General features: G+C 44.2%; 1 protein-coding gene across 1 annotated transcript in view; it reads left to right on the top strand.

The window, feature by feature from the left end:
* Window positions 1-8,617, top strand: part of neurl1 (neuralized E3 ubiquitin protein ligase 1) — a 60,068-nt gene extending 51,451 nt beyond the window's left edge. Inside the window, 2 exon segments of the mRNA NM_001097237.1 lie at window positions 3,552-3,698; window positions 4,432-8,617. Of these exon segments, the coding sequence (NP_001090706.1) occupies window positions 3,552-3,698; window positions 4,432-4,673 (389 nt within the window). The 3' untranslated portion in view covers window positions 4,674-8,617.
* The last annotated feature ends 3,279 nt before the right edge of the window (window positions 8,618-11,896 follow it).

The following is an 11,896-nucleotide window of genomic DNA, read 5'->3' as shown; positions in this document are numbered from 1 at the left end:
GAGCCTACATTTTTTAGCTACAGCCTGAAAGTCTTTGGGGAATAATTATTTATTGGTAGTGCCATCTTCTTTTTATCACCCACCCATCAAATTCCTTTCAGGATTGGCTAAGCCTAAAAGTCTCAATGCTTCTATCACTGGGCAGGCAGTAAGGCTAATAATGTCCAGGCTCCCCATTGTTATTAGTGTATGTTTGTACCTTAAAGCTGAGTGTTAGTCACCCATGACAAATCTCTGCTATTGTAGGTGACTGACCACTCCAAAATACCTTTCCACCAGCAACAATAGGAGTCGCAGGTAGAAAGGCCTTCACATTGCTTTGGTTTTCCAACTTCGGAAAACCAAAGCAATGCAAAGGCCTTTCCACCAGTGATTACTATTTGTACTGGTGGAAAGACATTTGGGAGCAGTTAGTTACCCATGATAGCAGAGATCATGGCCGACTAACACACTCTGTGGCACATCGGCCTTAGAGGTTCTTTGTTAGGTTTCTGTTTAGAAATCTAGACCAAATAGTTATGGCTTATTTCTACTGTACGTGGTCCAAGGTGGCCTCGATTAGAAACGTTATGTCTTCCATGACTCATCTGTCTTAAACATCAGCTTTGTGCAGCTCCCACCCTCTAGAACCCTAGAACCTGGGACTGGGACACTGGGTGTTGATTCATGTGTAGTTCAAATTTGATTTTGTCCGTTAGGACACGTGTCCTAAATAGGTACAAAAGCAAGCATGACCACAATATCTCAAAAATAGTGCACAATATAATTTAAGAAAACTTATCACAGACATGGAGGAGAGAATTGTGCTGCACAGTTAATTTAGCCTGGATCATAAAAGGCGGACATGTAACCAGATTTTCCCTTTAAAAACTACAACACACAGCGAAACCTTATAGCAGCATGTTAATAATGCAGCCGGTGCTACATGCTTTATTTATGGAGCCTACCCGCCGAAGTGCTGGGCATTAATAATCCAGGGCACCTTAAAGCATTACATGAGGCAATTGGAAGCTTGTGTAGCACCCATGTTGCACCCAGCTGAACGGGTTGAGTGTAAGAGTTCACCAAGGACCATATAGGTATTTTATATGAAAGGCCAACATTCATCCCATAATTAACTTTATGCCCCTAACAGGAGGTGGATAGGTGGGAGTAAGGGTGACCATGTTTGTTTGCACTTAACTAGCCTACTCACAACTTTACATTCCAATTCCATTCTGTTCATAACACCTACTGTTGTTTGTCCTTTGAGAGAAGGACAGTGACTTGGTAACATTTTAATGACGCAGACTGCAGACATGCCCATTTAATCTTGCTGGAATAACTGGATGCCATCGGATATTTATTTATCTCTGTGTAGCATCAACATGTCTGCACCAAGCTTGTCAGGACTATTATAAAAAGGATTTTCTATTTCTAATAAGGGAACTTTGGAATGTTAAGAACACTTACCATGTTAAGATCTAAAACCATGAGCTATTAGGCGTACAGTGAGGCCTGAAATAGGATGTGGGCCAACATACTGGGACCAGCCATACAGTACTCAAGTGCCGAGCAAAGCCAGCTGTGGGCTCAGTGTGCGCTGCATTGGTGCCTTACAGTGCAGGGGTCCTTGGTCCGATTCTGACCTGTAACCTCCTCTGGTTTCCTTTCACACCCCAAAAGCATACAGATAGGTTAATTGTATCCAGGCCCGGATTTGTGGAGAGGCCACAAAGGCCCGGGCCTAGGGCGGCAGAAGTTTAGGGGCGGCATGCCGCCCCGCCGCAAGAACATTTTTAAATTTTGCTCCCATACAGAGCAGTCGGGACCTCTCCCCACTGCTCCGTATGGGAGTTAAAAAGAGCGTTCGCGCATGCGCAATGAGGAGCTGGCGCTTTGCGCATGCGCACTGGGGTGCGCGTTTGCGCATGCGCATGGGGGACTCCCACAGGGGTGGCCTCGGGCGCACCGGATAGAAATCCGGCCCTGATTGTATCCAGATGAAACTGACCCTAGGGTGCCTAGTGTGTATTGTGTAAATGTGATAGGGAACCTTGAGTGTAAAGGTCCCAAACGGGTGGGCGATATCGGGGAGCTTGAAGTTAAAAAAAAAAATAATCCGATCGTTTTGCCCTGGGGCCAAACGACCGGATTATGTAGGCGGCCATGGGGCAATCGGTTCGGGGACTGCATCAACGAGCCGATGTGGTCCCCGTTCCGACTGGATTTTCTAACCTGGCCGATCGATATCTGTCCAATTTCCGGCCAGATATCGGTCGGCCAGCCCGCTCGTTTCTGCCCCTACACGGGCAGATAAGCTGCTGAGTCGGTCCAAGGGACCGATATCAGCAGCTTCTATCGGCCCGGGTATGGGGGCCTTAAACCCCATTTGGCCAGGAAATTATGTGATTGAAGAACAATCTCTGCAATGTGCTGTGTCAATGTGTTAATCTAAATAAAACAGAACATAATAAGTAAGTGTGGTTTGACCAGAAGAGGTGCCAGACCCAGGGGCTGCTGTGAGGCCCTGGAGTGTAATATAGGGTATCCGATCAGTGACACGTGGACTGTTTACAATACAAAATGAGTCACGCTCTCTTTACACTCTAATTAGAGCGACAGGATCAGGACCTGGTCTCTGAATTGATTTGAGGGGCCCTCTATGGCGCAGGGACTTCTAATTAGGATCCTGGTGATGGTTTCAGAGTGGTTGCAATATAACAAGAGTATAACTGAACAGATCAGATTTCCTTTTATTAATTCAGTGAAATGGCTTGTATGAATTAAGCTGATTAAACTCTCTCTGAACATCAAATGAACTGTTCCAGCGGAAACATGACCCCGCGCTAAATGAAAACCTTTCCCTGCTGTCACCGAGTGTGCGATGGCATCTCTCTGTGATGGGATTAGTGTTTATATTATGATCCAATCCGCAACTAATTCTGAAATGTTGTATAATAAGGAGAGGTACAAACTCTGGGGGAGCGAGTGCTGCTTTGTGCCTCTGTTAGTAAATATGGCCGCTCTGCCGAACTGCACCAATGGTCATTTATTAACCCAGAATGCAGGAAAACTATCATTTGAAATATTTCAATTTCAAAAAGCCTACATATTGTAGAGCCGCTGTGGCATTGTTTCCCTTGCCTTTGCCTTGCTATGTGTTCTTATCTCATTGTGGGGATCAAGGGGTTATAATAAAATCTCTGAACACTGTGGTGGGTATTCCCTAGGTAGAATCTCAGCCGGAAAGCAAGAAGAGACTTAAATAAAAAAAACAAAAATAATAGAAGGGGAACTGGGCAGTCTTTCTAGGTTAGTAAGTTGGTGGGGTCGCCATACAAATTGGCAAATTAACCATGATATATATCACAGGAATAAAAGTTAAAACTCTAAAGATGACCCAATAGGTTAGAAATTTTAGCCATATGTTTTGAGCTTCTCTACCAACTCAAGGCACCACAGCCCATAGCATCCCCTATTATTGTTCCAATGCCCCCTGCTCTTTGATTCTGGTAGGTAGAATATTGACACCAATGCTGTTGCTGACGTTTTGTATTTTCTTTTCTCAGGTTCCACTATCTCAACTGATAATCGAGAAGCATCAGCTCCAAGCTCTCCCACCTCAGCGCCGAACAGTCCCACTGCACCATGTAGCGCCATTTCTGATCCCATCCTGAACTCATGTGTGTCTGCACCTATGGGCAGCTCCATAAACAGTACGTACAGTAGCATCCTAAAGGGGAGCTGCTAGTTTTGCTCGTGGGGCCTGGGGTTGCAGAGAGGAATCAAACCAAAGTTAGGAAGCCAAGTAGGAACTCTGACCCCCTCAGTGCTCATTTACTGGCAGTTTTGTTTGAGACATACTTGCCTGTTCTCTGCACCTCACAGCAGACTAAAAATCCATGTGTGTTGCAGAGCGCAGCATCAAGGGGCACAAGGGAGCTTACTATAGGGAAAGGCAGTAATTACAGGGCTTCTTTGCTATCTATGTACACCAGTGCATCCTAAATTGTGAATGTGAATGAATGCAAGGTAGGAAGGAGAGGAGGGATGGCAGTGTGGTACCTCTGGTTTGACCCTCATCCATACAGTGAACACAGACAGTGCTGTATTGATCAGGGAAGGGCAGGTCATTGCACTCCAATTTGGGTTTTGCTACTGGATTTTGGCAGTTTGCTCCATGCCCAGGGGGTAGTAAATGAACGCTAATGTTTTTCATTATGTAGTAAGAGTTTTATGTTTATTTACTGGGGGCTTTTAAGCACACAATAAACCCAGCATGGCGGGAGGCTTTAGATGAGTTGACCCTATAAAACAACAAAGTTATCTGTCAATATATGTGGGACCTCCTTAGCTTCACTAGATGAAGTGTTGGACCTGTTATATAACTGTTTAGGTTAAAGCTATAATGCCCCTCTCAGAAGCCATTTCTATCATTTCCCTTTACAGTTACAGCGCCTAACTCTCCGGTGAGCATGCCAGAGTCACCCCTCTCCCCATCGCTCTCAGGGTCCTGGAGTGACGAGTGTACGATCTGCTATGAGAACTTGGTGGACACTGTTATCTACTCGTGTGGGCACATGTGCTTGTGTTACACCTGCGGCCTGAAACTCAAGAAGATGAACAATGCATGCTGCCCTATTTGTAGGCGCCTCATCAAAGACATCATTAAGACATATCGGAGCAGTTAAAGCTGCGCTCCCGCAATGGGGAAAGGAGCCTCTTTTCTGCTGAAGATATTTTTCTGTCCAGTGGTACTCAACAATCTTCTTAGGATCCTTTGAGGAAGTTAGAGGTGCTTAGATTTAGAGTCCGTGTGTTTCAGCTCTAAAGTCAGTGATCCTGGATAACAAGATATCAGGGAAGCATAGTCTTGTGGTCATTCAATATTCTTTTAAATGTAGAGGAAATTCCATAGACATCTCCTTGAGAAACTTCTTCTGTGGCTGATTCAGATTCAGCTCCGACATGAAGAAGAACGTTGGGTTGACTTTGTGTTGAGGTCCAGCCCCCAAAGCTTGACTGTAGCAAGTAAAGCAATATAACCACCTGCTAATACCTGTGCAAAAAGCTTAAATGAGAGGTAAAAAAAGGAGACACGAAGAGATTCTGCCCATTTGTACACAAACAACATTGTGCGGTGTGAAGGTAACAAGTTGTTAGCTACAGTGGGGGATATGGTGTTGTTTATAAAGCAGGTATCAGACACAGGGGGCAGCACTGCTGTCACATTATGTTGAATGGTTTTACCTCCTAAATTGCCCCCCGCACACAAATGATCCGCTTTAGTGTTGGAAGAAAGGCTGAGATTTTACTGCCACTCACTTTCACCATGTGCCGGAGGCCTCCAACCCGTTATCTCTTGACTAAAGGAGACGCTCTTTCCAATGAATTATGTAACTTTGTTTTTCGGACATACTGTATAATCTCTGTCTTGTGATGGCCTCTTATGGAGAGAATTGGTTTGAGCGCAGCGTGAGCGTGGGCACAGTGACATCATTAAGGCTGGAGAACAGTAATGGCTCTTTCATGTAAGGAAGGGATAAGTGGCCTTTGATGTTCTCTTAACAAGCTGAACAGCATTTGGCTTTATAATACTCTTATTCAACCTTTTCTAGAAATGATTTTATTTGAATTCAGAATATATCATTATTTTCATTGTAAAAGCTGGTTCTTTTCAAGCACATCGTGCCCTGTGCCACTTGTAAGCCAGAATAGCCATATCAAAACAAGGAACAAAGCCTCCCTCTTAGACCAATAGCAGTGGCGTAACTGGGCCCACCAGCAAAAAAAGTTTCATTGGTTATGATCCTTCCTACCCCCTGTATACGCCTGCTTGCAGACAGCCCTGGGAATGTGATGGGGCAGGCACCTCAGGATAAAGGGTGGAAGACAAAGGAGAGATCCAGGGTCCCCAATGCTTTCCAGGTACAGAAAGAGTCCCAGAAGAAAAGGCAATTAAATAGCACTGTCTGGGTGTCCTTTTCTGAGCTGATAATGTAAACCTTAAATATCCAGATTGGATAGGCACATAGCAAATGTGACGCCGCCTCTCATTAACTATAATGTATACCCTTCTAACACAACTGCTACGGGCAGGTTTCAGTTCTAGGAGACAAGATTGGGTTAAAGATGGAGTAATTATGTAGAAAGTCGGAATCATATATTATGTTAATATATTAAATATATCTCTGGAAGAGCCAGGAGGAGCTGTAGTCCAACAACGGTTGGATGGTTGCAGAATAGAGATCCATGAGCTTCAAAAGTCTTTTCCCTTCATTTAAGTGGCGCAACCATTCAGTGCCGCCTGGGTCTTTCTAACCCTGCCCCTCACTTCTCATTTATTATTGCACAATCAATAAGTCATGCTGCCTGGAAAGGCCAGTTACAGAGAAACGTCAGCGTGCATGTGTGGACATGAATGATGCATTATTGTGGGTGCAAGTCTATAAGAAAAAATGTGTTGTTTATACCAGGTTACATTTTATTCAATTAGATAAGTGATATATTTGAATGTATCTGTAGGTATTAGCACCCCCATATCCTCCTCTTACCCTCTGTGCAGATCTGACATCAGCAGATGGAGCATGTGGGTAACTGTACAATTGGAGTGTGACAATTACAACGTACCATAAATCCATAGATGGAATGCTCTGTGTATCTGCCCAGCACATTGTTCCTCTCTACTATCTGCCCTACCTACACAGGCAGCTTCTCCTCTACTAAACACTCATGGTAGAACCGTGGGTATCTGCAAGGAGCTTGCATGGTCTCCCCATGTCTGCGTGGGTTCCATCTGGCATGTCTGCATGTCTGCGTGGGTTCCATCTGGCATGTCTCCCCATGTCTGCGTGGGTTCTATCTGGCATGTCTGCATGTCTGCGTGGGTTCCATCTGGCATGTCTCCCCATGTCTGCGTGGGTTCTATCTGGGTACCAGGGTGACAGGTTCTTTGGCTCCTGGTATAATTGGCCCTAGTGTGAATGTGATAGGAACCTTGGATTGTAAGTTCCTCTGGGGCCGAGACTGATGTGTAAATGTGTTGGTACTATAAAAAGGGTGGTACTGAGCAATGGCTGCATGCCAATGGCTGGAAATCCCCTTATTTATCACTGGCCTAGGCCACAATCCCCCATCAGAAAACTCTCTTCTTCGCCTGTCAGCGCTCCTAACGATAGGCCAAAAAGCGTGTAGCTCCACTTGTCACCACTCCGCGTGCAACAGCAGGGTATTTGCCATCAAAGAAAGCCAATTTGTTCTACGGAGAGCTGCTCTTTACTGTTCCCTTTGTCAGTGTCCTGACCTGACCCAGCATGAAACCTGCTTTCAATTAACTGTACCCCGGGGTGCCTCCTGGCTGGCACTGTAATGGCCTGACCAGTAACACCAATGTTTGATGCCAATTTTTTTAAAGGGTTAGTTTATCTTCCAAAAACTTTTTTTCAGTTTAATTGTTTTCAGATACCAAAGTGAAAATCTTTTTTTTCACTAATGCTCAGATTTGCCTCATTTTCCACCCGCTGGCATTTCCAGCTCCATAACCCAGGCTGCCCACACTCTGAACTCTTACAATTTCTTACAAAAGCCGACGTTAGTAGAGCCCATGGAGCATGCTCAGTAGGGGCCAAAGCTGCTGCTCTTGGGAAATGTTTCAACTGATGTGTCAGATCAGAACCATTAATAGAATTGCCCCAGGGGGACACAAGTGGGTGGGAAATGAAACTGAAATGAAAACAATAACCCCTATAGCAAGCAGCAGTTAGTGTATGATAATGAAAGGAACCGGTTGGCTGTCTGGCTGCCTTTCCAACACTGGTTATAGTTAGGCCAGAATGCCAGCGCTGCAAGATAGCCATCAGTAAGCTTTAATAAACCCTTACCCACCGGGAGGGAAACCATTCCAGTTTGAATCATTTCTCCGCCGAATGTTTGACAAATACAATTTAAAAGCTTTTTTGACCTTTTACAAATTTCTTTTTGTTTGTTTTGATTACCGAGGCCTAAAAGTCCTTGGAAAGGACTCTGTGTATGATATTCTGTTGTGCTAAACCGCGCTGTCAGTTACACTGGGGCTCCTTGGCATAAATGCGCAGTCACGTGACCAATGCAGAAGGTTTGGCTGTGATTAGTGTGAGATACTTAGGAAATTGACTTCAGATGGACCGCAAGAGCCACTAAGTGCTAATAGGAAAGTAGCTAGAAGCTAAAAGCCCCCAAATACCCTCGCCCCATTAACCACCAGTGCTTTTCATCCTACCCCCCTATATCCCCCCAGTATTCCTCAATCACTGATTGTTGGGGCATATTCTTGAAACTGTGACTGAATGATCCAATGGCGAAAGGTTGGATCTTCAAATGGGGCTTGGACTGACATAAGTTTGACAATCACTGCTCCAGTTTAGTGGGGAAAAAGCCTTCACTGAAGTTAGTGATGTTTTTACCCCCCCCCATATATATATATATAAATATATATAAATGGAATACAGGGAGGAGGATACTGTGTACAAGAAGGAAGATTCTGTGTACACAGTGCAAAGAAAGAAGTAATTATAAATGAGATATTTGCCCTTTAATAAGATATAGTGAGTTTGACATTGTGCTACAGGGTGTTGCCGGCCCATCACAGAGAGAAAAAGAAAGAAAAAGCCTTGCAGGGAATTGTGCTGGAACTGAAGTCCCTAGGCTTTCCAATGAGAATTCCCATTAAAGTGGTTCGTGTCTCCTACCACATGTGATATCCTGTGTTTGTTGCTCGGAAGTGTAAGAAGCCATTGGTGACTACATAATTATTAGCATTGTTGCTCTCTCACATCTGGTTTCACTTGAGCGCAGCGATTCCAACAATACAGTTTAGGGATCTGCTCGGGGAAACAAATAAATGGCTCCATTAAAATGATATCACACTGCCCAACACAAATAAGGAGAGTGCTTCTCTGCCAAGCCCGGGTTTATTTTCATAGGGTGATGCATAGAAGATTCTGTTCAATGGACGTGGCACAAAGGGAAATCAGTAGAACCCGACGGCACAGACTGTGCTCACATTCCCCTGAGCTGCTGATGAGAAACACGAGGCCAGTGATTGGGCCCCTCAGCCCTCCTGGTTATTGTGTCTGAGGAACTGTCATGTCAGGAGTTTGATGATCTTTTTAGTTCTCTATCAATGCCATGATCCTTTTCTGTAAATACAGTCCTATCTTGTTTCTAGCCGTGGACCAATCTTTAGGCGTTATCCAGTGGTGCGGTCTCTTTTTAGCGTGTGGACTGGAGATTCTCTTTCTTGGTGTTTCCTTCCTAGTGCAGATTATAGCCATAAACAGGGGTTCTTGTTCCTCAGTTCTGTTTCCTTTGAATGAGTGTCCATGAATGTTTTACTTTATTCCTTCGGTTCCGCCTATTTATTACTATGATGTGGTTTTTATTTTGAACATTGTAAGGATCTAGATGAAAAAATGTGAATGTGAATAAAAAAAAAGCCTTTAAATAATCTATGGTCTCGATCATGTTTTGAAGGAAGTAAATCAGTGGGTGTGGCGTGTAAATCAGTGGGTTTGGCGTGTAAATCAGTGGGTTTGGCGTGTAAATCAGTGGGTTTGGTGTGTAAATCAGTGGGTTTGGCGTGTAAATCAGTGGGTTTGGCGTGTAAATCAGTGGGTTTGGCGTGTAAATCAGTGGGTTTGGTGTGTAAATCAATGGGTTTGGCATGTAAATCAGTGGGTTTGGCGTGTAAATCAGTGGGTTTGGCGTGTAAATCAGTGGGTTTGGCGTGTAAATAAGTGCATTTGGCGTGTAAATAAGTGCATTTGGCGTGTAAATCAGTGGGTTTGGCGTGTAAATCAGTGGGTTTGGCGTGTAAATCAGTGGGTTTGGTGTGTAAATCAGTGGGTTTGGCGTGTAAATCAGTGGGTTTGGCGTGTAAATCAGTGGGTTTGGCGTGTAAATCAGTGGGTTTGGCGTGTAAATCAGTGCGTTTGGCGTGTAAATCAGTGGGTTTGGGGTGTAAATCAGTGGGTTTGGGATGTAAATCAGTGGGTTTGGGATGTAAATCAGTGGGTTTGGCGTGTAAATCAGTGGGTTTGGGGTGTAAATCAGTGGGTTTGGGATGTAAATCAGTGGGTTTGGGATGTAAATCAGTGGGTTTGGGATGTAAATCAGTGGGTTTGGGATGTAAATCAGTGGGTTTGGGATGTAAATCAGTGGGTTTGGGATGTAAATCAGTGGGTTTGGGTTGTAAATCAGTGGGTTTAGGATGTAAATCAGTGGGTTTAGGATGTAAATCAGTGGGTTTGGGATGTTCTTGCCCCAAGGAGAGTCAGAACCTGCTCAGGGAGAACCCAGTACTTACCATTTAGCTGGAGATATGGACCTTCGCATCGTAGGTGGTTTGTCTTCATAGAACATCTGGTCTGCAAATGGGGGTATCCAAGCCTTGGTGGGCAGGGACCAGAACTTACTCAATGTTTGAGCTCAGCTATTGAATATGGTCATCCTGGTGCGTGGCCCGATTGTACACTTCCCAACGTATCTTCCCATGGACCAATCCATTGTATAAATATAAGCCTGTGTGATGCCATCTAGACGTCAAGCCGCCATCATCCCAGATGCCTTTAGATGTAGCTCAGTAACACCTGGAGAGTTCCAGCGGGTGCTTCAAATAATAGGCCACACCCACATTAATAAGTTATTGAAGTTATTTAATCAATGAGGTCTCTTTAGCTGAGATAATTACTAAAAATGAACATAATCTGATCAAACAGTTAGGTACCAAACAGCTGACTATCAAATGACCCCCTAAAAGATCAAATGGTTGCACCTACAGAGATTCTGCATGACACAGATTTCTAGATCTTAATCTAGATCTTTCTAGATTCCTCAGAACAAAAGAGTTGATGCTGGGGAAGAGACTACAAAACCATGGTTGAGGGCCATGAATCATGGTCAGAAAATGGTGGGAAATTGTAAAAACTCCCCTACGTCTGTCATTGTTCTTACCCTTTCCATTACATTACTACAGTTTTCCATGAGCAAAGCACAGAAAGTGCGTAATGAGCAAGAGAAGATTCCAAGGAGACCCCCCCCCCACACTGAGGCTCACACCTACACACTGGCACAATTCATACAAAGGACATGAAGGAAGTTCTGTGAAAGCTGAGATGACTATGGTACATATAGAAGGGTTGTTTACCTTTATTATCTTTTAGTACAATGTAGAGAGTGATGTTCCGAGACAATTTAATTTTTATTTTTTACTATTTGCGTTTTTATTTTAGCGTTTTTTAGTTATTTAGCTTTTTGTTCAGCAGCTCTTCAGTTTGGAATTTCAGCAGCTGTCTGGTTGCTAGGGTCCAAATGAATCTAGCAACCAGGCAGTGGTGTGAAAAAGAGACATGAATATGAATAGAGGAGGGCCTAAATAGAAAGATGAGTAATAAAAAGTAAGCTTTTTGCCGCCCCTGGTAACTTTGGGGGTGCTGCCGCCTATGGCGAGTTGACTCATGGCAGCAGCGCCCCTGATGACAAAAAAATGTAGCCTCACAGAAAAATAGTTTTTGTCTACTGAGGTCAGTGATCCTATTTGAAAGAGTCAGAAGAAGAAGGCAAATAATTTAAAAACTATAAAAATAAAAAATGAAGACCAATTGAAAAGTTGCCAATAATTATTCTATAACATACCAAACCTGAAGATGAACCACCCCTCTGCGTTAAAGAATAGGTATACTCACTGGGGGTGCCCAAGTGTTTGCCCCCCCACCAGTGATTGTAATCACTTACCTGGTACCCCAGGCCGATGCCCCCTTTCAGAAGAAAACTGCCCCAGCCCGGGGTACCTGTCTTTGTGTGTGAAAAGCTGAACGTTGGCCCCGGGTTCATGAAGAAAGAAGACAGGAGTAAGAGAATAGCTCTCAGGTACCCCGGG

Source organism: Xenopus tropicalis, chromosome 7 (genome assembly GCF_000004195.4).
Source record: "Xenopus tropicalis strain Nigerian chromosome 7, UCB_Xtro_10.0, whole genome shotgun sequence".
In the NCBI taxonomy this organism is placed as follows: Eukaryota; Metazoa; Chordata; class Amphibia; order Anura; family Pipidae; genus Xenopus; species Xenopus tropicalis.
This window is presented reverse-complemented; position numbering and strand designations above follow the sequence as displayed.